The sequence below is a fragment of the Loxodonta africana genome, chromosome 8, assembly GCF_030014295.1.
Source record: "Loxodonta africana isolate mLoxAfr1 chromosome 8, mLoxAfr1.hap2, whole genome shotgun sequence".
NCBI classification, from domain to species: Eukaryota; Metazoa; Chordata; class Mammalia; order Proboscidea; family Elephantidae; genus Loxodonta; species Loxodonta africana.
The window spans coordinates 119473607-119501195 of NC_087349.1; the positions used below are offsets into that span (position 1 = coordinate 119473607).

Below are 27589 nucleotides of genomic sequence, written 5' to 3' on the forward strand. Positions count from 1 at the left end.
ATGATCAGATATGGTTTCTGAAAAATCAATGGTGGATGACAATATGGAAGGCAGCTGTCAGAGCAGCTGAGGTTATGAAGGATTCAGCTAAGGCAATGGAAGAAGGGTCATAGGAGGCAATTTAGAAATAGTCGAGAGGTGAAGATGATAGTCCCTAAGTGGAAGGTGTGAAGAAAAGGAAGAAGAGGATAAACCCTGCATTTCTGGTTGAGCAACCAGGATGGATAGATGGATAGGTTTGCTGACTGAGAGAGAATGCAGGCTTCAGAGCAGATTTGTGGGAGGATGCTGGGCTTAGGTTTGGGCATGGTGGGTTTTGGTGCCTGGGGTACAGGGGGAAAGATTCCCAGCAGGCAGCTAATGGGCAGCGTTGAACGGAGAGCCTGGGCCTGGGGGAGAGTCAGGGCGGTCCCTGGTTCATGAGCTGAAAGTGTAGCCAGCAGAGCAGAGGACTAAGAATGGAGGAAACATACATCCTACAACAATGCTGTGTTCTGATTCCCGACTTCCCCACTGTCTGCAAGCTCTGGATGGTAACAATGTCTCATTCATCTCTGCTTCCCCGTGCCTGGCACGGGGTGGGTGCTCAGTGAATCTGGGTGGTGGAGTGGGCTGTGTGGAAGCAAACAGTGCATTTTGGGAAGGCAAAGGGGAAAGTTTTTATTCGTGGAGGCTGTGGCCGTGGCGGCTGCCAAGAATGGAAGAAGGCGCATTTCTTCTCGTCGTTTCCAACTAGTAACTAGAGAACTGAGGGGCTGGGAGGACAAAACACCGAGCTATAGAGCGCTGTGGAGACCTAGGGCTCAGGGAGCGGTCTTGGGCCTCCGTTCCTGTCCGAGCTCCTGCCGTCCCTGGTTGCCATGGGGACGGGAGGCGGTTTCCAAGGAGACCGTGGACGGCTAGGATCACCCAATCGTGTGGGCTCCCTCCCCACCCACCCCCCCCCCGCCCTCTGCAGCGCACCTTGGGGCTGGAGAAGCCCAATTGATAGTGGCTAAGGTCCCCTCCTGGTCCTTTACACACCCTCTGCGTATCCGCCAGGGGCAGGCGGCTCCGGGGCCCTTTACTTTCTGAATCTCCTTCACATCGAGGTCTCGAGAGGGCAGGGCATATATGCCCAGCCCCCAGCAGCTTGCTCTTCCACCCCGGCCCTCGGAGTCGCCCCTGCCTCTGCCCCGGATTGCTGAGGGGTGCCGCCCACCCGGGGCCAGTGCAGCTGCCCCGGGCGCCGTCCCCTCATTGGGGCGCCGCCCTGCTGAGTTGCACCTGCTCCCTTCGCTGCAGTACCGGGGTTAGGTGTCAGGGAACTGGAGGCTGTGCCGCCCCGCCCACTCTGCGCCCCGCGCCCGCCGCAGCGCCTGGCACGCGCGCGCACAAGCTCACTCGGGGCGCCAGGCGGGCGGGGCGCTGACGTCACGCGACCCCCCCTCCGGCGGGGCCGAGGGGCGGTGGCCGCGCAGGCTCCACGGGCGGCCGCACGCACTGACCGGCCGACCCGCCGACTGACCGACGATCTGCGGGTCCGGCGGGCGCACGGCCAGGCCATGCCCGGGGAGGCGGCCCGCGCGGAGCTGCTTCTGCCGGAGGCGGGCGGCCCTGGCCCGCACACAGGTGAGGCTTCGGCCCTGCGTTTGGCGCGCCCCTCTGCAGCCCCGCGCCTCTTGCTTTGCCCTCCGTTCCCGACACCCCTACTTCACGCCACCTCACCCTCCCGGGCCGCCTGGCCATCCCCATCCTCTCGGGTCCTTGCCTCCCTCCACCTGGAGCCAGCAGGCGCACCCCGCCCCCCGCCCACTCGGAAGGGCTGCGGGGGAAGGGCGCGGCCAGGGAGTGTCAGACGGGGGTGTCCCGGGGCTGGGGCGTCGGAGCGAGTCGTGTATCCCAGCCGGGGTCCGGGCGCCGTGCCCCATTGTCTGCGAAGAGCTGCGGCCCGGGCGGGGCAGGGCTGGCCGCCCGTGAGGTGGCACGGAGCAGAGGCTCCGGGTGGCGAGCCAGTGGCGACCCTGAAAGCTGAGCTTTCCCGTCCCACCTCCAGGGAGCTCGGAGCCAGGAAGGGGTTCAAAACTGCGCCCTGGCACCATTGGGGCCCCGCGGCGGGCAGAGCAGGGGCGCCAGCCTCAGATGCCCGAGGGCTGCCCCAGGGGACCGGCGAGCTGGGAAGGAGGTGGGATGATTGATCACCGCTCAAGAAGAGCAGCAGCACCAAGTCTGAGCCTGGGGACTCCCAGGCCGAGTCTGGGATGTAGGAGACGCTGGGGGAAGGGCAGCAGGGAGTGGAGAGAGGCCGGAAGCGCAGTGGCAGGGGTGCAGACAATCCCTGTGTCCTTGGAGTGGCTGTGTCAGCAAGTGTTGGTGGAGGTGGGTGGGGTCTGTCTTGGATCTGAGGAGGCTCTGCACTAGGGTGGCCTCCAGCGTCCAGGTCAGGCGTTGTGAATGGCGCTGCCCAGAGCTGGTCATGGCTCAAGGATGGCCAAGGGCACCTTGTTCAGTGGGTGAGGAGTCAAGGGCTTTGGCCCTGAGGATGAACCAGGGTTGGGTCTAAAAGCTGAGGAGGTGCCCAGGCTGCCCCTCCCAGGGCCAGTAGAGGGGAGGGAGGATGCAGTGCAGCCTCCAGAGCCCAGATCTGGAGTCTTGTGCTGGCTCTGCTCCCACTAACTTGGTGACCTTGAACAAACCTTTGACCTTCAGTTTCCCCCTGCCATTCTGACCTTGGTCCAGTCCACACCCCCCCCCCAGAAGGAGACATTGGAGCCCCGTGCTAGTGGGCAGGGGCTATGCTGGGGATCAGTGCCAGGAGCCCCAGCCTTGGCATACCCCATGCCACCCAACAGTCCTCACTAGCCACGCCCACTCCCAGGTTTGGGTTTCAGTCCCACCCCAGAGGACCAAAAGTACCAGCTTCTCAGTATCCGCTGGCCATCCCAGCACCCGCTTCCCAGCTCCTGTGGGAACCCAGAGCGGTACTGCCTGGGGATGCATGCCAGCCAGCCCTGAAGCCCTGATTCTGCTGAGGAAAGACAAGCGGCTTGGCCAGGAGGGATGCACCCTTCTGCGTTCATCTACAGCTCAGCAGATATCTTCTCCGGCTCAGCAGATATCTTGCCAGCAGCCTTGTACCTGATTTTACAGATGAGAAAGCTGAGGCACAAGAGTGGTTTGGTAATTTGTGGGAGGTTATACAGGGAGTATGGTGGAACTGGACCAGGGCTGTCTGGAGCCTTGCTCTCCTTGCGTCCAGGGACTCAGCCCAGGTAACTGTTCTGTGCTGCCACCTCCCCCACTCCCTTTTGGGCAGTGACTGGCCTGAGCCTTTGGCAGGAGTAGCAGGGCCTTCAGCAGATGCTTCACACATAGGTGTCTGGGCCTGAAGGTCCAGGTGTGCAGACTGCTGAGGGGGCTGGTTGGCATCCCTTAAATGGGACCTCCTCACACAGCCGTTGAAAATGAGATTCACTAGTATGTGAAATGCCATGGAAAAATGCGTATGAGGTAATGTTGGGTAAAAACAGTAAGGTTCAAAATTGAGTGTGTGGTACGATCTCAACTAATAAAACACAGGTCTATAAAAAAAAAAACTAGAAGGAATAACAATAGCAGAGGTTTGGGCTGTAGTGTAACTCTGAGAGGCTCTCTTCTGCCCCCCTGGGCTTCCTGAGTATTTCCCAGCCCACGCCCATGTTTGATTGTGTGCATGTGCAGCAGAGCTGTCAGGTGGAGGTATGCGTTGTCCACAGGTGGGTACTGAGCTCTGCCTGTGCTGAGGCCATGTTACAGTGGAGCCTAACAGGAGCGGAGGTGTGTGTGGCAGGGCAGAAAGGGAGCTCACCCTGTGAAGGCGAGGGAGTGCACCCACTTGTTCTAGTTCCTGGCAGAGGTGGTGGACCCTGCCCATGCAAAGGAGGTACAGTAGTACCCATGGGCTGCCGTGTTGGTTCTGTAGAAGACACGTTGGGATGACTGCCATTGCAGGCCTGAAGCTTCCCCAGCCTCTCTGAGCCAGCTGGCTTCCCCGCACCGGCCCTGGAGGACAGGGCAGCCTTTCTCTTTTGTGCCCATGTAAGGGATCACGTCATACTGCACAGTCCTTCCAGCCTGACACCTGAGAGGTTTGGTAACTTGTGGGAGGTTTGGTAATTTGTTCTTCTTGGTGGCACCCCAGCTACATCTCAGTGGGATGCTCCGCCTTTCCAGTCTCCAGAGACTTGGCCGCATGCAGAGACTTGGCCGCATGCAGGGCCCTGGCCCCTTCTCCCTGTGCCAAGGGGCCTGGCTCTGGGAGGCAGGAGTGGGGGTGAGACCCCTGATAAGACCCTGGCAGGTTAACCTAAGTGTAGGCCTAGATTTGGTGAGGGGAGGCATGGGAGGAGCCAGGGATGGAGGGTGGAACCCCTCCCTACCAGAGCCAGTGTAAAGGAGACCTAGGATGGGACTAGATTTGCTGCAGTCACACCATGTGGTTAAACAGAGCTGGAGCCGACGCAGGACCCCGACCCCCAGTCAGGCCCTCAACCTTGCTCTATGTGGCTTGTCTGGTGAGGAGGTCAAGAAGAAGGACTTTGGGCTGCCCACAGATTCAGGTTCTTCTGTGAGGCCCAGTACGGATTATAGTAAAAAGAAGTAGGAAGCCAGTCTCCTGAGGAGATGGGAAAGCAAGTTAAATCTTCTCTGGATTTTCTCAGAGAAAAGCCAAGAGAAGAGTCCACTTTAATCTGCAGTAAAACCCCCACAGGCCTCTCCTGTCGCCCAGCTCCAGCCCTGCTGCTGTGGCCAGTTGCCCAGTGCTCGGTCAGAACTCTTAAAATCCCTCCTTCATGCTGTCCACACCGCTGGCTTCTCTCTCATCCTCCCAGACCAGCTTTCCTCTAAGCCCTTTCAAACATAAGCCCACCTCATCTTCTGGGCTCCCCTCACCCTGAGCGGGTCTCTCATCTGAGAACGGAGAGGCAGCCCAGCTTTGGAGCGCTGCGTCTCTTTGGTGTGGCCTGGAGACGCCCCCCAGGGCCCTGTGCCCTTTCCCATCTCTTCCTCTGTCTCCACAGATTTGTCCTGTGATGCCGCTGCTGCTACCATCCTAAGTGGGGACCAGCTGGAACACTGCACCACACCTCCAGGGTCCAATCCTCTGGCCGTCACGTTCCTGCCCAGCAAGCCGGGTGCCCGGCCCCAGCCTGAGGGAGCTAGCTGGGATGCAGGGCCAGGCCAGGCCCCGTTGGCCTGGGCACTTCCAGCAGAGGGCAGCCCCATCCCAGTGTCTCCTGAGGGCCAGCCAGCGGAGGCGCCCCTCCCAGCCACTTTGGAGCCACGGATTGTGATGGGCGAGGAGACCTGCAGGCTTCCCACGCTGCCCAGGGCAGCCGCCCCAGAGCTCAGGGACTGGGCAGGTGGGCACGCCAACCTGAACCCACCCTCTGAGTTATGTTCTCAGGGTGACCCTCCTGTGCCTTTCCCTCACCCAGAGCCTGATTCCTTCTTCACGCCCCCCTCAACCCCTCCGCAGACCACCTGTGCCCTGCCTCCAGGCCTTGGGCCCTGCATGGAGGCCTGTGACTCTGAGGCAGAGCTGCTTGACTCACCGCCCACCTCGCCCTCGGGCTCTTACATCACAGCAGATGGGGACAGCTGGGCTTCCTCCCCATCCTGCTCCTTCAACATGCTGGCCCCAGCAGAAGGGCTGGACCTCCACTCGGGCTGGGGCTTCTCTCCTCCAGGCACCATGGCTGGGGAGCGGGAGCCTCATGCCGCGGGGCCCCCGGGCCCCCACTCCTCCGCGTCCAGCCTCTCAGGTGACAGCAGTTCTTCCTGGGGCCAGGAGGAGAACCTCTTTGACCTTGACTTTCTGGCAAATGACCCAATGATCCCTGCAGCCCTCCTGCCCTTCCAGGGCAGCCTCATTTTCCAGGTGGATGCAGTGGAGGTCCTGCTGCTGCCCACCCCGGAGGAAGAGAAGGTGGAGGCCAAGGCTCCTGGCTCAGCTGGAGACCTGAGTGGGGAGGGCGAGGAGGACAGCACTTCCGCTTCCTTCCTGCAGTCACTGTCAGACACCTCCATCATTGAGGGCGTGGATGAGGCCTTCGCATTCCGGGATGACACCTCGGCGGCCTCCTCCGACTCGGACTCAGCCTCCTATGCTGGGGCAGATGACGAGAGGCTGTACAGTGGGGAGCCGCATGCCCAGCCCAGCACCCTGCTCCAGGACAGCAGGTGCAAGGTCGAGGAGAGGCAAGAGGACTGGGCCCCATCTTTGGGCCAGCAGGAGCCCATGCCCGTGGTCTCGAAAGGAGAGGTTGTGGAAATAATGGCGACCCAGGTGCCATGTGGTGAGGAGGGCTTCCTTTCAGGCCAGGAGGCAGCCACCGCAGTAATACCTCACAATTGGCAGGCAGAAGCAGGTCCTGGTGTGGGCCCAGAGCCAGCTGCCGTAGGCCTGCCTCCGCTTGAGGAAGAAATGGCAGACTCCTCTGTAGGGCAAGAGGATGCTGCCAGGGTAACACCTCCACTCCTGCCAGAAGAAGGCCTCACCTTAGGCGAGGTTTCTATGGCAGCACCTCTGACCTTACAGGAGGAAGTGAGTGCTACCTTAGGCCATGAGACTACTGCTACAGAAATGCCGCAAACCCTGAAGGAAGAAGTCAGCCTCGTTCCATGCCCAGATTCGCTTGCTATGTCAGTGACTCTTCAGAATGAAAAGGAGGAGGTAGGCCCAGGCCTCACCTCAGGTCGGGGGTCTGTTGCTACAGCAACACCTGTGCCCCTGTATGAAGGATGCATTTTATGCCAGGAGTCTGTTTCTATGACAACTCCTGTGACCCTGCAAAGAAAAGCCAGCCTCACTTTACACCGGGAATCTGTTTCTATGGCAACACCTCTTCCCCTGCAAAAAGCAGCAGCCCTTCCCTTAGGCCAGGAGCCTGTTGCTATGGCAACCCCTCAGGCCCTGCAGGAAGAAGTAGGCTGCCCCCTAGGGACAGCGCCTGCTGCTTCGGAGGCAGCTCTGGCCCAGCCTGAAGTAGGTGCGGCCTTAGGACTGATGTCTGCTTCTGAGTTAGTGGCTGTGGCAAAGCCATCGACTACAGAGCCAGAAGCAGAACCTGTAGCCTTGGACCAGACCCAACAAGATGGAGTAGGCCCTGCCTTAGACCTGGAGCCGGTGCCAGAAACTGTGACCCCCATGGCCTCAGGGAAAGATGCAGATCTTACCTCAGAGCCTGTACCTGGCAGGGGGAAGGGGCAGGAAGCAGCCAGGGGGCTCTCGGGGCCTGAGCCAGGGACTGGCAGTGGCTTACAGCACAAAGATGATGGGGCTGGGGGGCTTGAGAGCCAGGGGGATGAAGGCCTCCCTGCGCGGACCTCAGGTTCTGGAAAGGCCCTGGGTAGTAGCAGCTGGATGGTGGATCTGGCCATCAGCCCCGAGCTCTGCCAGAAAAGGGAGCCTGGGCTGCCTGCAGCCATGGCCTCAGAGGCTGGGCTTGACTCCAGCCCAGAGCCTTCAGCAGGGGCTGTGCTCGGGCCTTCTGGCAGGGGCTGCCCTGGAGAACCCATGTCTGCTACAACACCCCCAGCCCCCTCCTGGGTGCCAGAGCTTGGGGCTGGGGCGGGCCTCCAAGCCCTCCAGCCCCACCTGGGCATGGAGGAGCAGGCCCAAGCGGCTTCCACCCATCTCAGCCACTCCCCCTGCCAGTCCCAAGGTCCCTATGCCCAGGAGTTGCCCACCGAAGTCCTTGACAGGTCCCAGCTCACCGAGGCCCACGACAGGTCCCCGCCCGCCGAGGACCACGACACATCACCACCCAGCGAGGCCCACGACAGGTCCCCGCCCAGCGAGGCCCAGGACACGTCCCCGCCCAGCGACGACCACGACACGTCCCTGCCCAGCGATGACCACGACACGTCCCTGCCCAGCGATGACCACGACATGTCCCTGCCCAGCGAGGCCCGGGAAACGTCCCCGCCCAGCAAGGCCCACGGCACGTCCCCGCCCAGCGAGGCCCACGACACGTCCCCACCCAGCCACGACCACGACACGTCCCCGTCCAGCGAGGACCACGACACGTCCCCACCCACCGAGGCCTGGGACACGTCCCCACCCAGCGAGGCCCACGACACATCCCTGCCCAGCCACGACCACGACACGTCCCCGCCCAGCGAGGCCCACGACACGTCCCCGTCCAGCGAGGACCACGACACGTCCCCGCCCAGCGAGGACCACGACACGTCCCCGCCCAGCGAGGCCCACGACACGTCCCCGTCCAGCGAGGCCCACGACACGTCCCCGCCCAGCGATGACCACGACACGTCCCCGTCCAGCGAGGCCCACGACACGTCCCCGCCCAGCGAGGCCCGGGACACCTCCCCGCCCAGCGAGGCCCACGACACGTCCCCGCCCAGAGAGGCCCACGACACCTCCCCGCCCAGGGAGGCCCGGGACACGTCCCTGCCCAGCGAGGCCCATGACACCTCCCCGCCCAGCGAAGCCCGGGACACGTCCCCGCCCAGCGAGGCCCACGACACCTCCCCGCCCAGCGAGGCCCGGGACACCTCCCCACACAGCGAGGCCCGGGACACGTCCCCACCCAGCGAGGCCCAAGACACCTCCCTGCACAGCGAGGCCCGGGACACGTCCCCACCCAGCGAGGCCCACGACACCTCCCCGCACAGCGAGGCACACGACACGGCCCCGCCCAGCGAGGCCCATGACACCTCCCCGCACAGTGAGGCCCGGGACACGTCCCCACCCAGCGAGGCCCACGACACGTCCCCGCCCAGCGAGGCACATGACACGGCCCCGCCCAGCGAGGCCCATGACACCTCCCCGCACAACGAGGCCCGGGACACGTCCCCACCCAGCGAGGCCCACGACACGTCCCCGCCCAGCGAGGCACACGACACGGCCCCGCCCAGCGAGGCCCATGACACCTCCCCGCACAACGAGGCCCGGGACACGTCCCCACCCAGCGAGGCCCATGACACCTCCCCACACAGTGAAGCCCAGGACACGTCCCCGCCCAGCGAGGCACACGACACGGCCCCGCCCAGCGAGGCCCATGACACCTCCCCGCACAGCGAGACCCGGGACACGTCCCCACCCAGCGAGGCCCACGACACCTCCCCGCACAGCGAAGCCCGGGACACGTCCCCGCCCAGCCAGGCCCGGGACACGTCCCCGCCCAGCCACGACCACGACACGTCCCCGTCCAGCGAGGACCACGACACGTCCCCGCCCAGCGAGGCCCGGCACACGTCCCCGCCCAGCGAGGCCCACGACACGTCCCCGCCCAGCGAGGCCCACGACACGTCCCCGCCCAGCGAGGCCCACGACACGTCCCCGCCCAGCGAGGCCCACGACACCTCCCCGCCCAGCGAGGCCCACGACACGTCCCCGCCCAGCGAGGCCCACGACACCTCCCCGCCCAGCGAGGCCCATGACACGTCCCCGCCCAGCGAGGCCCGGGACACGTCCCAGTACCCCGACGCCTCTTTGCCTGGTTTCCTGGCTGGGGCAGCCCCTATCCCCTGCCTTTGTCAGGGGTTCAGAGAAGACTGCAGGGACAAGGGGCCCCCAGGCCTGCCAGGCCTCCAGCAGCTTGGCACAGATGCTCCTCCAGCAGCAGCTGCCGTCTCAGGAAACCCGGTGCCTCCTGGGGCTGGGCAGCAGGCTGGCCTCTCGTGCCCCTCGCCCCCGCTCAGCCCCAAGGCAGCCCCCATGGGGGGCCCCCATGCCAAAGCCCTGGCCGCTCATATCTGCGCCCCCTGCCAAGTGCCTCCGTGCTCGGGGCTCTGCCCCCCAGCCAGTCCCCTGGGGCTCTCAGCCCCTGAGCAGCAAGAGGACCAGGACAGCCTTGAGGAAGGTAAGGGGGAGGTAGGGCGTTGGGGGGGGGAACAGCTCCTTCCAGGGTTGGCACTGCTGTCCTGAGCTGGAGGGAGTCCCACAGGAAAGGGGTGGACCCCACACACCAGGAGGGGTGGACTCCTACAGGTGAGGGGAAAACTGCACACTCCAGAAAGGGCAGAGCCCCACAGGAGAAAGGTGGACCCCTACCTGTGACCACCAAGGCCAACAGTTGCCCTTGCTTCCCGCCTTGAGGCTGCAGCCAAGCCTGGGCCTGAGCCTCTGCTGCCTCCTCCCCAGACTCCTTTCGGGCTCCAGGTTCGGGCCAGCACTCGGACAGCCATGCGGAGTCATCAGCCCCCGAGATGGAGGAGCAGGACCTTGCAGCCCCTCGGACATCGCGGTGCCCACCCCAGGTGGTCCTCCGTACCCTTGCACCCTGGTCTGGTGGGGGGATGATGAGCTTCAAGGGGCCCGATGGATGAAGGGTGTTGCTCCCAGCCCCGGCAGTGCTCAGTCTTCTTTCCCACCCCTAGGCCCCAACGGTAGGCAGCAGTGAAGAGACCATCGCTAAAGCCAAGCAGAGCCGCAGTGAGAAGAAGGCCCGAAAGGTGAGTGCAGTGTACGCGGTGAGGGCCCTCTGCTAGGAGGGGTAGGCTGGTGGCACAGCTATGGGTGGGAAGGCTCTCCCCCGCCAACTGGGAACCAGCTGCCAGAAGGACATGGTCCTTCCACACACCTTCCACACCCCACTGCTGGGCACTCTGGAGCCCTGTCCATAGGGGCTCCCTGGGTAAATGCCAGGAACCCACAGACAAATGGAGCACTGGACTCTCACCTTGTGAGATAGCTTAAGCTACAGGGTCAGAGTTGAAACAGACTTAGTGATAGCATGAGTCTAATCCTCTTGTCTCAGGGACAGGGCAGGACAGCTCAGCCTGTCCCTTTGACCAGAGGCTGCCATCTGGCCCCCAGCTCAGGGGAGAAGATGGAGTCTTAGCCCTTCCTGCCCCGCCCCCGCAGGCTATGTCTAAACTGGGCTTGCGGCAGATTCAGGGCGTCACCAGGATCACCATCCAGAAGTCCAAGAACATCCTCTTTGTTATCAGCAAGCCTGATGTCTTCAAGAGCCCAGCCTCTGACACCTATGTGGTCTTCGGCGAGGCAAAAGTCTGTCCTGACGGTGGTGGGTGGGGGGTGGGGGAGCTGGGTGCAGGATGCCTGACCCTTGCCTTGTATGCCTGTAGATTGAGGACCTCTCTCAGCAAGTGCACAAAGCTGCAGCAGAGAAGTTCAAGGTGCCCGCTGAGCCCTCAGCCAGTGCGTCTGAGTCAGCTCCAGGGCTGCGGGCGACACCGGAGTGCCAGGAGGAGGAGGAGGAGGAAGAGGAGGAGGTGAGGCTGTGGGGTGCAGCCGGGCTCAGCCTCGGGTGGCTCAGCAGCTTCGTGCTACCGCCTGCCTGCTTCTTCCCACAGGTGGACGAGACAGGGCTGGAGCTTCGGGACATTGAGCTGGTGATGGCCCAGGCCAATGTGTCGAGGGCCAAGGCTGTGCGGGCCCTGAGAGACAACCACAGTGACATCGTCAATGCCATCATGGTGAGCGACCAGCTGGACCATTCCAGAGGTGGCAGGACCATGTCTCTGGCTGTCCTAGCCAGAAGGCCCCACCTGCCTTTCCAAAGGCCTGGTGGAAGGTCCTGCAGTTGTCTTTGGGGTTCCCTTTCTCCTCACCTGACACCTCTCTGTATTTCCTGCAGGAGCTGACAATGTAGCCACCGGATGGCCATCCCTCCCAGCCGCCCCCCTGCCTTCTCCCCTCCCAGCACTGCTGCTCAATAAATCTGTACCCCTCAGTGCCGCCTCTGCTCCTGGGTGCTCATGGAGTGGAGATTTACTGTTCAGTGAGGGTAGTGGTCGCCCTCCTCCTGCATGCCCAGAGGTGGCCAACTCATCGAGCAAGGACACGAGGTCAGGCTACCTGGCTGAAGTAGTGGGCTCTGTAGCCCAGAGAAGAGGTGTTTCAAGCAGAGTTTCTCAAAGAAACTCTCCAGAAGCAGTGGACTCAGTAAGGTGTCAATAGGGGCATCACAGGCTGGAGAAACTGCATGAGACAGCCTTTTGCTCTCAAGGCCAAGTGATTAAATGCCCCCACCCAATGTCCCCCTCCCCCAGAAGGAAGCTGTGAGCCCCACTGAAGGCCCAGCTCAGCCAGGAGGCCCTGCCTCCTGCATTCCCTCCTTGGGCTGCCCTCTTTCCTGCAAGCCAGGCCATGCAGTGGGTCTGTATCCTGGGATGGTGGGCATGGGCATGTACCTGGGGTGTGCCATGTGGAGAGCACGCACACAGCGTCATAAGCAACACTCACAGGGTGCTGCTGTGGCCCGATAATAGCCCAGCATGAACCTTAGTCTCAGGCCTGGGAGGGCACAGGAGGCTCTCCCACTGGAGCCTAGGGCCCGAGGGGCTTTATGTCTGGGGGCTTGTCTTCAGCTACTTCCAGATGTTTGCAGGGCAGGGTCTATTTGCATGTAAATCTAGACAGTACCCAAAACAAAGTATTCACTGGATTTTCCCTGGCTGGGCCTGGGGTCCCGTGACCAACCAGCACAGAGAGGAAGGTGGCTCCCCGACAAAACCCTGTTGTTCTGGAGGTCTGAGCTCCCCTCCTGCCCTGAAACTGATAACACACGTACTGTCATCCACTTCTGCTCAGGACGAAGCCTGAGGAAGAGACTTGCCCCCCCCTCCCCCCAGCACAGCTGAGTGTGAGCGTACCTGATCCCGCGTGCAGCCCTCCACCAGGCCAGCGGGCTGGGGATGGGTTCAGCCGGTGTCTCAGGCAGCTGGGGGAGCTTTCTGGTAGAGGGCAGGTCTAGGGGGGAACCTTTCTGTGTATCCCCTGCACCTTCCCACCCAGGTGTTGAGGCTCAGGGGTGGACATGGACACCCTGACCAGACAGTCTGTGTCCCAGGAAAGATGTGTACTGGCTACAGGTCACAGAGGGACTGAGTGCAGGCAGAGCAAAGGCTGGTGGGCTTAGGAGAGATGGCTGACTGCTTCTGGGGTGAGGAGGGCATGGGTGGAGGAGCCAAGCCCAGGGCTTGCCACCTTCAGCCTCTGAGACACAGCACCCAGCTCAGGGACAAGGTCCCCAGGTGGGTGATTCTGGCCAGCTGGAGGTCCAGGATGTGTACTGGGGAGATGCTGGCAAAGGCACGTTAAGGGAATGAGGGCTCGGGCTAGTGGCAGGAGCAGTGACCAGCGTCCGCTGGAGGGAAGCTTGGTGGGGGATGCACAGTCGATCTTGGCCCAGGACTGGTCAGCATGGGCAGAGGCCCAACGAGTATGTGCAGAGCTGCAGGGCTGGCGGCACCCAGGCAGAGCACCTCTGAGCACAGAGAGGAAGAGAGGCCAGGAGGGAACCAGGGAGGCTCAGTAGAAGCCTGCTTGAACGAAGGTGCTGGGTGCCATCTGGGCCTTAGCCCCAGGTAAGGGCAGAGTGGACGAGACCCAGCTGCTCTTCAGCAGTGACAGCTATGCTGGGGGCATGGCACAGGCCAGGAGAGAGCACGCACATGGGGTCAGGTCACCAGGTGACTGTGGGGCCCTTCCTTCCACCTGCTCCCTCCCCCGAAGGTCCAGTCCATCCTTTGGGATGAGAGCCCACCTGGCACAGCCTGAGTCCAGCCCTGCCGGGGTAGCAGTAGCAAGGTCGGCCCCAGGGTGGATGCCCAGGGCTGGACCCTGCCTGGAGAACACTCCTTTCCACAGCAGCTTGCCTACCCAACTGGAGGAGAAATGTGGGGGCAACAATAGATTTCAATGATTCACATTGTAGGCAACTGTTTTAAAGGTCTCTGAGAGTTACAATAGGAACATCATGTGCAAAATGGAAACTTGTGCAGGGCCTGACCCACAGTGGCCGGTTCTCCGAGCTGGCCCAGCCTGTCCCTCCCTGGATGGACACTGGATGCAGGAGTGGCCGCTGGAGAATGGGGCATTGGCCTCTGCCCCAGCCCCATGGCTGCTGTGCACACAGGGACGGCAGGGCAGTGTGCCTGCACAGGGGCAGCCCCAGGGCCTGGCTGCTCACTCCAGCCTCCAGCTTAGGGTGGGCGAGCTGACAGTGGAGGGCAGCTAGGACACCATGGCAACAAGGCCCAGCTCTGCCTCCTGCTGCCACCCCCAGGGCCCCATCCCCAAGGATGCATCACGCAGAGTCCTGGTCCATGCTGCAGCCCAGTGCCTCGATGTCATTGCTGATGTCCGAGATCATGCGGTCCCACTCATCTCCCTCTGAGGGCAAGGACTGGTCGTCGGAACTGCCTGCGGCCCTGTTCCCATTGGTGGTGGAGCTGGAGGCAGTGCTGGCAGCCCGCCGGTACCTGCCGAAGCTATCTGTGATAATGCCCCTGCCGTCCTTCACCCCGATCGTCTCCAGGAAGTTCTCAAAGTGCTGGCTGTCCTTCTCAGGGATGAAGGGCCGCAGACCTGGCAGAGACACGACTGTCACAGCCCCATCCCAATACACAGCCAGACCCCTCCCAGCAACAGCTGCCCGGGGGGGTGGGGGGGTGGGGGGTGGGGGGGCGGCATCCTGGCCTTGGGGACTGACGTGCCCCACACCATGTCAGGGACACTTGCTATGTAATTGGGGCTGCTGAGATCAACAGGCTGGCATGGTGGGCATCCAAAGGCCCTCAGATCTCTCAGCCTCAGAGAAGCCCACTTCACGCAGGTGCAAGGGCAGAGCTAGGGTGGGGTCAGTAAGCAGCACATCAGGCCTGCCCCGGCTGCTGGACAAGGGCTATGACAGAAACCAAAAACCAAAGACCAAAGGCGAGATTTCCGACTGAGGCTGTGCCCCCTGCTGGGCACAAGGAGGGGTACGGATGGCAATATGGACCCTCTCGGTTTTTCTTACACTAAGCTTCTTCAAAACTGCCTCCCTCGACCTCAGCCCTGAGAGGGCCCAGCTTCACAGAGAGGAGCTTATGGAGTCATCGGACACACTTCACATGCTTAAAAGCCCTTTGAGAGGGCGAGGGGAGGGTGACTCCGGCTTTTCAAACAAAGGGAGTGTGGCTTCGGCCGGGTCGGGGGCATCCCAGCGCAGCATTTGAGCTGGGCCTGTGCTGAGCTCTGCCTCAGTGACTGGCCCCAGGGATGTTCAGGCCCTGAGATGCTCAGCCTGACAGTGAAAGCCCTCCAAACGAAGACTGATTGTGGGTACAGGCTGGACCCTGGAGGCCTTTGGCTGTTGCTAGCCTGTGGGAGCCTGTCCTGCTGCCCCCCAGGTGTGTCTGACTCAGGCGCCAAAGCTCAGTGCAGGTGTCCAGGGCCGGGCAACATGCTCGGCGCTGAGCCTCTGCACCTGGGCAGACGGGCCCTGCCGCCTGGAGAGGCTCCACCCACTCTGCCACATAGTCCTTCGCCTCCTTCAGGAGCAGCCCTAGCCCTGCACAGCTGGGCCCCTCCAGCACTCGTCCCTTCACTGCTGGCTTTGGGCACCCCCTTGCCTCCTCAGGGCCTTGTCCCTGTGCTCCGAGGGTGGTGAGTGGTGTGGGCGCGGTGCTGCTTCTGTTCCAGCCAGAACCATGTGGATTTCCCCCAGGACCCGTGACACTCGCTCTGACGGCGAGCTTCTGGTTTCTATCTCCTGCCATCTAAGAGCAGGCGCGGCACACCCACCCAGTAGCAGGAACTTGCGGCTGTCCCCGTAGAGCTGTCGCAGGTTGATGCAGAACTCGTGGATGGAGGCCCCATTGCGGTACTCATGCAGCAACGTGGCAAACTGCTGGATCTCCTGGGATGACAACTTGGTGCGCAGCTGAGAGAGTGGAGAGCCGTCAAGGCTGGGGGCGGGGCAGAGGGGGTAGCGGCAGCCCCTGCTCTCCGCTCTGTGGTGGCCTTGCTGGAGCCCTGGGCCAGCAATCCCCATGCCGGCCAGAGCCCGTGGCCATTAACACTAAACACTTGAAGTGTGACCAGGCTCGTGGGGCCAGATCTGGCGCCATCACCACCCCTCCTCCCGTGATCCCCCATCACAGTACCAGAGGGGACCATCTAGGAAGGGAACAGGAGCCTTGGTCTCCCAGGCCCCTGTGGAACGCCTGAGCCATTGGGACACTGGCTCTTCCTCTCGAGCTGCAGGGCCAGGAAAGCAGGAGGGACGGAGGTCCCCCTACTGCCCCGCAGTGTGTAAGGGGCTCGCCCACACCCCACGACGTACAAGGACCTCCTTCTCTGGAACACCATGCTTTGCCTCAATGTGATGGAGCAGTTGAGAGAAGAGGCAGCTGCAGCATCTGGAAAATGCTGACCATCGTCAGCCAAGGAGAAGAGCCGGACAACCCTGACAGAAGCTGAGGTGTGTCACCGAGCTGACCATGTCCTAGGCCTGGCACCTGAGCCAGCACCTGATGGCCTCTAGGGCCCAGCACACTCAGGCAAGACAACTGGGCTTTGAAGCTCGGCAGAGAAAGGAGGCAGCTGGTGTGCGCATAGCGCCGTGTCCAGACCCTTCTGGAGAGTGAGCGCCCAATCCCAGCCCCAGGTGGGTTTGCAGTCCTGCCCTGAGCTGCCCATGTGCTCAGCCTAGCTCACGCACCCCAAAGGAGAGCATGTGCTGGGGCCGAGTGCAATGTTTGCAGAAAGGATGATGGAGATTCAGGCGTGCCTTCCTGCCTCACCGTCCAACCCTAAGGGAAGGAAGCCCTACACTCCTCCCTGGTCCAGCCCATGCCGACCCCACCCACCAATGCTCAGGCTTCTGCAGGCAACAGCACTGTCCCTTGGGCAGGGCCCTCCCTCAGGGCAGTGGTCTTGGGACCTCCGGCTGGCGCAGAGACCCTTTACTCCCCCATGCACAGCTGAGATCGTCGCTCCTGGACCTCGCTGTCTACGGCCCCAGCGCTGAGGCGCAGCATACCGTCAGCATGTAGTCCTGCAGCAGCTCCGTGGCTGTGGTGCTCAGCTCGCTCTCGCTGGCCGTCTTGAGGTGGGGTGACTGCGGCATGCAGAAGGACAAGGACGAGAGGCCGCCCACATCTGTGGGGTCAGGGAAGGAGCTGCAGAGGACAGAGACGTGTGAGGGCAGAGCCGGGGCCTTGGCTCCTTTACTCTGCAGATGCTCTGGACGCACTGCCTGAGGCATGCTGTGGTGGGTGACGAAGGTGGGGGGAAGCAGGCGAGGGGAGGGGCTTGGCTGGGGTCATGACATGGGCCGTACGCGCCATGAGGAGTCTGCCCGGGAGGTGGCAGAGGCCTTGGCAGGGTTGGGCAGGGTGAGCTGGGGTGGCATGGGGCGGTGCGACAAAAGGCCAGGGAGTCTGGAGCAGGTATGTCTATGCATGGGAGTACTCTGAAGCAGAATCACCTAGGCTTCTGAGCGAGAGCAGGTTGAGGCCATGGTTTAGAGTGCCAGCTATTCACTGGCTAGGGACTGTAGGCTCAAATGAGGGTGACCGCTGGGGGTGGGGGGGCTGCCCCCAAAATGTGGCAATGCAGTCACTACTGCTGAGCACCTGGGCTGGGTGAGGGAGGGTCTACTTACAAAGTGCTGGCCTCGGTCTCGTAGACTTCTTTGATGTCCACTTTGGTGGATGAGTCATCTGTGAGGAAAATATGAACACAGACTTTTGGTTACATAGTGAGCAGACCTGTCAAGTCGTCCCCAAGCTCTAAACAGGGTTACAGAAGCTACCACAGCTGCCGGCCTTTGAAGGGCCTGGTGCCACCCACTCATCAAACTCCTGACCCGGTCCTGCTGGGAGCCACGAGCGGTGCCGCTCAGACAGGGCGTGCTTGCGCCCCCTGGGCTTCGTCCACACATGTTCTGACTGAGGTGGTGAGGCTGCTGGCCATGGTGGCACAGAGGTTTGATGACAATGTCTCTTTTAACCCAGGCAGGCACCATCACAGTTCCTTCTTTTCTATGAGGAACTGAATCAGAGATGTTAAGTAACCTACCCTGGGTCACACAGTTGGTGAGAGCTCAAGGCATGCTCAGAGTAGGCTTGCCTGATGCCCTGAACTGGACACAGTGGCTCCCTGAGGGCTGAGACGAGGCCTCGGGCTTCCTCAGGTCCCCCTGCACTAGCAAAAGGTCTGGCTCAGGCAGTTACTCGGGAGGTACTCAGCAAACGACATCTCAGCCATGTGACACACTGAGTGCTAGTCAGAACCAGAGGACAGGACAGGTGAGTCAGGGTGCAGGGCTTCAAATGGCAGTGGAGGGGAGAGAACAGGGAGACAAAAAGGACCATTTCTCTCAGTGCGGACCAAGTAAGGGTGGTCGGCAGAACAACGGCCCCCAAAGATGCCCATGTCCTAATCCCCAGAACCTGTGAATACCAGGTTGTGTGGCAAAGGAGACTTAAAGCTGCAGGCGAAATTAAGGTTGTTCACCAGCTGATTCTAAGGCAGGGAGATTATCCTGGTTTATCTGGGTGGGCCCAAGGTCATCACAAAAAAAATAAAAACCAAACCAGCTGCCATGGAATCGACTCTGACTCGTGGCAGACTTGTGTGCAGAGCAGAACTGCTCCATAGGATTTTCGAGGCTGTGACCTTTTGGAAACAGATTGCCAAGCCTGTCTTCTGAGGTGCCCCTGGGTGGGTTCGAACTGCCAATCTTTTTGTTAGTAGCTGAGCACTTAACCACGTGCACCATCCAGGAACTCCAAAACAAGGGTCCTTAAATGTGCAAGAGGAAGTCCGAGAGTCAGACGGAGAGCTGTAATCGGAAGCAGGGTCAGAGAAATGAAATGTTGCAGCCTGTGAAGCTGGAACAGGCTCTGAGCCAAGGAACGTGGCAGCCTGTAGAAGCTGGAAAGGGCAAGGAAACGGGTTCTCCTCTAAACTGTCCAGAAAGAACACAGCCCTGTCAACACTTTGATTCTGGCCCCTTGAGACCCATGTTAGGCCTCTGCGACTGTAAGACAATACATGTGTGCTGCTCCAGCCGCTAAGTTTTGGGGACCTGTGATGGCAGCCACAGGAAACTAGACAGTAAGCAGAGCCCAAGGCAGAAATCAGAAGATCTCTGTGTGTGGCTGGGACCCCAGGCGACGCAAGCAGAGGTAGGCAGGCCGCGCAGGAGGAAGTCCACTGAAGAGCGTGCCCATGTCATGAAAGCTCCCGAACTGCACAAGATTTGTGTCCTTTTCAGTAAAAAACTTTATTTAAAAAAAAAAAAAAAAGACCCTTTTGGCAATTTTAAAGGACAAGAGCCAGACAAGTCACACAAAAGTATTTAAATGCGGCTCTCAGTAAACAGCCCACTACTTACCAGGTGCACTGATTTGCGTAAGTCAGTGACCTACGAGCCTCGATTTTCCCGTTTAAAATTGCTAGGATTTACACAGTAAGGATGGCGCCATGGGCGCAATAAGCACAAGCCCCGCAGGCAGCAGCCTGGCACTGCTTCCTGCGTCTTCTTTCCGACACATCCAGTGTACCTAAGCCCTGAGTCCTCAATAAACCATGCACTGGACACATCGATACACTTCACTCCTGGTGTCTGAAAGATTTAGCTAAAGAGAGTGTGTCCACAGGTGGAGTATTTTGTCCAGACAACTGAACCACCTTTGCCGACTCAGGAGGCAGGTAGTCCACCTAGGGGCCTTTTGGGGTCCTTTCAGGCCTCCGGGCAGCCTGAGCAGGCGACCTTGTCTGAGTGTCATCCTGAAACCAACCCTCAGACTGCAGGGCAGCCGCAGCCTGGGGTGCTGAGTGGGACAGCACCCAGATCCACACCATGAGATGCCCAGCGCCAAAGCCCCTCCTTCCCTGTCTGTGCTCTGAGTTAGGTGAAGTGACTTTAGTCACGTGTGGCTCCAGAAAAAGTGCTCAAGGCCCCCAAGGTTATCCCAGGAAGCCAACAAGATGCCCAGTCCTTTCTGCTCAAAAGAACTCCCTAAAAAAGCAGTGAAGTTTCTACCTTGACTGCTCTATGGATTAACACCGACAATGAAGTCGGAGAGACAGGCCACTAAGCTGGGACTTCCCAGGATGTGGTAACACCTTACCCCGCTGCCCTCTGCTCCAGCCACCTTTTCTGGCAGGGCCAGGGCCTCTGTGTGAGAGGGGCAGAGCCCTGGGGGGGAGGGGGGAACTCCCAGAAGGGAGAGACGCGCGCCCAACATACCACTGTGCAGGGAAAGGTGGTGGGTGGGTGTCGAGGCTCCGTCAAATATCGCTCTGTCCAGAAAGTCGATGGTGGACTCTGTGTAAACAATCTGGAAGACTTGGCTGAGCAGCGAGCACAGCTCTTCTGCAGCTCCCTGGAGGAGGGGGTGGGAAGAGGGAGAAGAACGGCAGCTTTGGGCAACACAGCCTGTCTGCTGCTGGCCATCCGTCTCCTTGTGAGCCTTCCAAGTGCCCCAACTGCCTCAGATGCTCAGGAATATTGCCGAGCGAATAGGTGGGTGAAGAATCAGTGGGTGAATAAAGCGCGAACGCCAGAACCATGTGTCCCTCTGCCTTTTACTGGCGAAAGGGGGTGTCATAACAGAGACCCAGCTGACTGCCCTGGGCCTAACTAAGACTGAGAGGTGGCCCAGCTGTGGCCTCGTACTTGCACTCGCACGGTGAACACACAGGAGTGAAGGAGCTGGCGTGCCAGCACCTTCTTCCCCACTCCTCTCTTGGACACTCTTCCCATTCCCTGAACTGCCAGCTGTCTCCCCACAGCCCCTAACCCAGCCTTCTGAAAAGAGAAGAAGAAATAGCACCAGAATCACAGCACATGTGGACAGTGTTTTCAACATAAAAGTTTTGCTGCTTTACAGCTGGTTCTCAACTCACACAAATGCAACTCTGTCCCAGGGTATGTGTGGCTGTGTCTGGGAACGGTTTGGGTTGTCACACCTAGGGCGCTCCCAGCATTTGGTGGGTAGAGGCCAGGGATGCTGTTAACATCCTACAGTGCACAAGATGGCCCCACAGCACAGGACTACTTGCTAGTTGCCGTCGAGTCGATTCCAACTCAGGGAGACCCCATGTGTGCAGAGTAAAACTGTCGCATAGGGTTTTCAAGGCTGTGACCTTTCAGAAGCAGATCACCAGGCCTGTCTTCCAAACAAAGGACTATCTGGCTGGAAATGTCAAAAGTGCCAAGGGTGAGGGCCCTGCTCTAAGAGGACACTCCAAGTGGGGCAGTCACGGTAACTTACTTTACTGAACAAAGCATTAAGTGACTCGCCCAAGGTTACATGACTGCTGGGGGACTAGGTGGGGCCCGAACTCAACCCCCCACTTCCAGCCCTTAGCTCCTACCCCAGTCTCCTTGTAGCAGGTAAGGTGTAGGGCCCGTCGTCAGGTCAGGGGTGGGGAAGAGTGAGGCACTGGGAAGGGCAGAGAGCAGGCAGAGCCTGGGGCTGGCCTGGGCTCGAGGCAGGTGGCAGGTGGCAGGGGCAGCACAAACTCTTACTTTGCTCTCCGCAGCCAGGACGACCAAGCAGCATGCTTCGACAGGCACCACACCACTGCCTGACAGGGAACCAGATGCCAGGCCACGGGAGCTCTCTGCGCACAGGCTCTGACTGGGGGAGATGCCGGGGTCCTGGGCTGGGAACACACACCATCTCAAGTTAGGGCACTGAAGGGTACAGTGCACGGCCAGGCCAGGCAAGAAGGGTGACGTGCCATAAACCAGAGATTCCATCAGCCTGAGACCAGAACTAGATGGTGACTGGCTACTACCCATGACTACCCTGACAAGGAACACAACAGAGAGTCCCTGATGGAGCAGGAGAAAAGTGGGGTGCAGAATTCAAATTCTAGTAAAAAGACCAGACTTAATGGCCTGACTGAGACTAGAGGAACCCCAGAAGACATGGCCCCCAGACTCTCCATTAATCCAGAACTAAAACCATTCCTGAAGCCAACTCTCTAGACAAAGATTAGACTGGACTACAAGACATAAAATGATACCCGTGAAGAGTGTCTTAGTCCAAGTAGATACACGAGACTAAATGGGCAGCTCCTGTCCGGGGGCAAGATGAGAAGGCAGAAAGGGACAGGAGCTGGTTGAACGGACACAGCAAACCTGGGGTGTAAAGGGGGAGTGTGCTGTCACATTATAAGGATAGCAACAAGGGTCACATAACAATGTGTGTGTAAATTTTTGTATGAGAAACTAACTTGAGCTGTAAACTTTCACTTAAAGCATACTAAAAAAGAAAAAAAGAAGGGTGACATGCAGCGGGAAGGCCCGGGCTAGCCACAGCGCAATGAGGCCGTAACCTGCATCCTGGGATGCTGCTCCACAGACAAGCCCAAAAATGGGCCAAGCCCAGTCACCCTGGGATGACTGCCCCCCCACACCCCCCCCCACCCCCGCCTGCACATGGACACACCTGCATGCAGCCGGCACGCATGGATGTCAGCTCTGACTGGCTGGTCTGTGCTGAGAGCCTGGCCATCTCGACAGAGACTCGTCCTCATCCTCCCAACTCAGAAGTTCTCTCACAAGACTGGGCCTGCTCGTCACGGACTACTGGGAAGCTGAACTACTTAAGTTTCTCCTATGGAGCGCATTCTCTCCCTCTTAAACAATCTGGTTTCCGTTTTCCTTAACAATTCATTCTGTCAGCTAACACTGAGAAAGACTCACTTAGCAAAGAAACAAGGAGGCGGGCCCACCCACATTTCCTCCCACCAAGCTAAAATCCCTGCAGGAACCCCAACTAGAAGCCAGCCTCCTTAGTCCTCTGTCACTGAGGACACCAAATCCAGGGCCCCTGTGGACCTGTCCTGCAGTGTCAGGGAGAATGGTTAGAAGTGGTTTCAGAAGCAAGCGCTCTAAATCCAGACAGACTTGGTTCAAATCATTTACTAACTCCTGGAGCTCTGTCATGTTACTTTATCTCAGTTACTCCATCTGTAAAATGGAAGTATAACAGAATCTCTTCTGGGTTTAATTATGAAAATTAAATGAGATAATTCATGTAAAATGCTTTGTATTAGTTTGCACAATATTAAACTGCCATTTTTGGAGGCTAAAATGGTTAAATATGGGCAGTTTCATACGGTTCAACCTAATTTAATGCCTGATAATAAACAGCAGATGCCCACTCCACACCATGAAGGTAAACAGAACAGGCAAAGCACAGAGGGGCCTGCACTCAGCAGTGCCAGATCACAGTGCAGGTGGTGTGAGTGTGCCAGTGTGCGTATGAGTGTGCGCAAAAGTGTGTGAGAGAACGTGCGTGGGAGTTAGCATGTGATCCTGTGTGAGCGTGAACATGTGCAAGTGTGAGCACGTGAGCAGTGTGAGGGAGGGTGTGTGTGAGGGCATCTAAGCTACTGCTACACACAGGACAACTGCACCTGCCAGCACCGCGCTCAGACACCACCGGACAGGACCCTCTGTGGGGTGTGACACGGCCCCCGTTAGATGCACAGGCTGACCGCGTTCTCTGGACTGTTCTCTAGAGCTCACCCACACTGGAGACCTTACAACTCAAGTAGTAAGAGAAGGCTCACCAGGGACTTGGCTTTTTAAAAAAGACCTTGGATCCTCCGTGAACTGTGAAACTCAAGTAAAAAAGCAATTCTCCTTCTACACCAAGGAAGGCCAGGCCGATCCCCCTAACTGACCTGACACCCTGCCCTTTTGAAATGGCGGCTTCAGGCCAGGCCCAGGATGATGTCACCGCTGCAACACCAATCTCAAAACTCAGACCTCGGAGGAGCAAGGCACTGGTTAAAATTCGATCCTTCTCTTCCTTTCTGCATGAATTAACACCATGGCCCGAGGCTGGCAGGAAGTTCTATGCAGCTCACTGCTCTCTCTTAAACCATCTGTTATCTGTTTTCCTTAGAAGCAACAACAGATCCAAAGAGGGAGTGCAGAATAATGCTCTTATGTAACCGAGGGGCCAAATTCTACCAGAATGCTCTGTGGTCTGACAGGCTGTTTGTTCTGATTCTACTACAAAAGAAATACCAGGCAAGCCAAGCCGCTAGGGGCTGCATCTCACAGTGGTGCTCCCAGTTCTGGGAGGGGCGTGTGACTGTGCTGAGGTGAAGACCCGACAACCGCTCTCCCTGTGCCTCAGTACCACAAGATGACTCTTGCGAACCTTCAGCAGCGTTGGAGGCCAGAGGGACAGGAAATTGACTTGCTGATACTACCCCTCAACATTCAGGTTCCTCACTGACTCCCCACAAGGTGCTGAGTAAGCTCAGTTATCTGGCTCAGCTCTGTTACTCAGTAACTTCCTAGGCCAAGGCCTCCAGTGGCCAGTGCCTGTACATGGACGGCCTCAGAGGGGAGAGCCAATCTCATCTGTCAAGCAAGGGCACTCTCCTGCTAGATCCCAAGGACCCAACCTCGTGCCACAAAAGCTGTCTCCAAAGCTTCCTTAAATCTGTGGATTTACTCCCAGGACAAAGCCATGGGCTGCTTCTGCCTCTTCAGCCCGCCCTCCAGTTCTGTACCTGTCTTCAGGACCACCAGGTGTGCCGCATCGTCCCGGACGTAGGAGACAGCAGCAATGTCATGGATCGGGACCCTGAGGATGATGTCTTCCCCGTCTCTCCATGCCAGTTTGACGTTGTAGGCAGAGAGGCTGATCACGGCATCGTGCTCCTGGGTCAGGTGTCCAGGGAGCTGGTGAGCCCTCTGGAAAAATCCACAGGTCATTAGAAATGCAAGGCCTGGCTGTGGCTATGTGTCAGGGCTCCTCTCCTGGGAATGCTCCCCACCCCACCTCCCCGTAGTATTGCTAGGTCAGGGCTCCTCTCCTGGGAACACTCTCCCCCCACCACCTCCCCGTAGTATTGCTGGGTCAGGGCTCCTCTCCTGGGAACACTCTCCCCCCACCACCTCCCCGTAGTACTGCTGGGTCAGGGCTCCTCTCCTGGGAACACTCTCCCCCCACCACCTCCCCGTAGTATTGCTGGGTCAGGGCTCCTCTCCTGGGAACACTCTCTCCCCACCTCCCCGTAGTATTGCTGGGTATAAGTCACAGGACCGGTGGTTAGATAATAAAGCAAGGCTGTTCCCATCAACAGTCACACCACTTCCGGGAGGCTGCAGTGTTCAAACCATTTGGAAGATTTCTACAGAACTTCCTTTAGATTCAGATCTCAAGCATGTTGTTTGACTATTTTGAAAATTTAAATTTTGGCAAGTCTAGTAGATAAAGTGAACGTTCAGGCTGAGGAACACTCTTTACGGCTAGGAGCAAGGTGCACCTATATCTTAACAAAGCTGGACCATCCACCCCCAATATGACAGCCAAGGTAAGAGCAGTGTGATGGTACAGACCAAGGACACAACATGCAGTTAAGAAAATGTGATTACCTTTGCATTATCTATAAAATGAAGAATTTCAGTCCTACTGGAGGGATTCAGGTATCCTGGTATGGAGGTTAACTGACCTAAGTACTGAAAGAGATTGGAGAAAAGAGTGCCATGAGAGATGGAAGACCAGCCCACCCCGTCCCCTACAGCTGGGCGCACAGACTGCATGTCTCCGACCATTTCTGGCAGCAGGCCTGCGGTCTCCATGCTGCTATGCAGCAGAATCCCTGTCTAGAAAGTGTCTGTGTTCTCACAGAGATCTCCATTGGGTGGGACCCCCCCGCTCCCCATTTTCTATGACACTATATTCTACGTTTCATCAAAAGTGCTGCAAAGGGCACGTCAAGACTCATTTTGGTAGAACCTGGATGTCTAAAAGGGTAGAAACGGGCAGTTCTTGTTCCCAGTCATGGTAGAAGGAACTGAGAACAATGGCACAACCCTACTAAAAATGAACGCAAAGGTCACTATGGTCAACTTAGCTAAGAAATCAGTGTACATAGAGAATTATTCTATCCTATGCAAACAGGGTTCTTTTTTCTGTGTAATCGGCCTCATATACCTCATATGCAAACAGGGTTCTTTTTTCTGTGTAATCGGCCTCATATACCTCAAGGACAAAGGACTGTGTTAATGTAGGTAGTCACATGGGGTAGCAACTACGGTGTCTGCTGGGTGCACATCAACATCTCTGCTACCCAACATGCATTATTTGAAAGAACGTTTTGTTTTTTAAGGTTACTAATTTCTTCTCAAGAAAGGATGTCTTCTATAAATGATTACATAGTCTTTCATTAAATTAACATATTTATCTATTGTTCTGTTGTTGTTAGATGCCATTGAATCGGTTCCAACTCACAGTGACCCTATGTACAAGAGAACGAAACACTGCCTGGTCCTGCGCCATTCTCAAAATCGTTGTTATGCTTCAGCCCATTGTTACAGCCACTGTGTCGATCCATCTTGTTGAGGGTCTTCCTCTTTTTCGCTGACCCTCCACTTTACCAAGCATGATGTCCTTCTCCAGGGACTGGTCCCTACTGATAACAGTCCAAAGTAAATGAGACAAAGTCTTGCCATCCTTGCTTCTAAGGAGCATTCTGGCTGTACTTCTTCCAGGAAAGACTTGTTCTTTCTTCTAGCAGTCCATGGTATATTCAATATTCTTCAGCAACACCGTAATTCAAAGGCATCATGTCTTCTTCAGTTTTCCTTATTCATTGTCTAGCTTTCACATGCATATGAGGCAACAGAAAACACCATGGCTGGGTCAGGTGCACCTTAGTCCCCAAAGTGACATCTTTGCTTTTACCACTTTAAAGAGGTCTTTTGCAGCAGATTTGCCCAACGTAATACATCGATTGATTTCTTGACTGCTGCTTCCATAGGCATTGATTGTGGATCCAAGTAAAATGAAATCCTTGAAAACTTCAATATTTTCTTCACTTATGATGATGTTGCTTATTGGTCCAGTTGTGAGGAATTTTATTTTCTTTATGTTGAGGAGTAATCCATAGTGAAGCCTGTAGTCTTTGATCTTCATCAGTAAGTGCTTCAAGTTCTCTCCGTTTTCATCAATCAAGGTTGCGTGATCTGCATACTGCAGGTTGTTAATGAGTCTTCCTCCACAATACTGATGCCCTATTCTTCAGATAGTCCGGCTTCTTAGAAAATTTTCTCAGCAAACAGACTGAATAGGTACAGTGAAAGAATACAACACTGACTCACACTTTTCCTGATTTTAAACCGCACAGTATTCCCTTGTTCTATTTGAATGACTGCCTGTTGGTCTATGCACAGGTTCCCTATGAACATAATTAAGTGTTCTGGGATTCCCATTCTTCATGATGTTATCTGTAATTTGTTATGATCCACACAGTCGACTGCCTTTGCACAGACCACAAAACACATGTAAACATCTTTCTGGTATTCTCTGCTTTCAGCCAGGATACTTCTGACATCAGCAATGATATTTCTCGTTCTACATCCTCTTCTGAACTGGCTTAATTTCTGGCAGCTCCCTGTCGATGTACTGCTGCAACCGTTTTTGAATTATCTTCAGCAAAATTTTATTTGCATGTGATATTAATGATTAAAAAAAAAAAAACTGCCGTCGAGTAGATTCCGACTCATAGCGACCCTATAGGACAGACTAGAACTGCCCCATAGAGTGTTCAACAATTTCTGCATTCTGATGGATCACCTTTCTTTGGAATGGGCACAAATATAGATCTCTCCAGTCAGTTGGCCAGAAACCCTCGTGGCATAGTGGTTAGGAGCTACAGCTGCTAACCAAAAGATCAGCAGTTCGAATCCAACAGGTGCTCCTTGGAAACTCTATGGGGGCAGTTCTACTCTGTCCTACAGGGTCACTATGAGTCAGAATTGACTAGAAGGCAATAGGTTTGGTTTGGTTTGGCTTCTGGAGTCATTTGAATAGGTAG

General features: G+C 57.8%; 2 protein-coding genes across 8 annotated transcripts in view; one reads left to right on the forward strand and one right to left on the reverse strand.

Annotated features, from left to right (window-relative positions):
• Positions 1-4423: 4423 nt before the first annotated feature.
• On the forward strand, positions 4424-11592 carry NACAD (NAC alpha domain containing). The gene is made up of 8 exons (XM_064290416.1): positions 4424-4595; positions 4935-9845; positions 10127-10242; positions 10363-10437; positions 10850-10996; positions 11074-11220; positions 11302-11522; positions 11586-11592. The coding sequence occupies exons 1-8, from the start codon at positions 4424-4426 to the stop codon at positions 11590-11592; spliced, it is 5796 nt and encodes a 1931-aa protein (XP_064146486.1).
• A 2038-nt stretch (positions 11593-13630) lies between these two features.
• Positions 13631-27589, reverse strand: part of CCM2 (CCM2 scaffold protein) — a 101500-nt gene continuing 87541 nt past the window's right edge. For 4 of the 7 annotated variants that reach the window (XM_010598279.3, XM_010598278.3, XM_023558602.2 and 1 more), the window contains 8 exons: positions 25146-25229; positions 24278-24461; positions 21264-21400; positions 19980-20115; positions 17385-17442; positions 16761-16899; positions 15521-15659; positions 13631-14320 (listed from right to left, as the gene is read on the reverse strand). In XM_010598279.3, the coding sequence (XP_010596581.1) occupies positions 14040-14320; positions 15521-15659; positions 16761-16899; positions 17385-17442; positions 19980-20115; positions 21264-21400; positions 24278-24461; positions 25146-25229 (1158 nt within the window). In that variant the 3' untranslated portion in view covers positions 13631-14039. The remainder of the gene's footprint in view (positions 14321-15520; positions 15660-16760; positions 16900-17384; positions 17443-19979; positions 20116-21263; positions 21401-24277; positions 24462-25145; positions 25230-27589) is intronic. The other 3 variants (XM_023558603.2, XM_023558605.2, XM_023558606.2) reach the window with 2 other exon arrangements.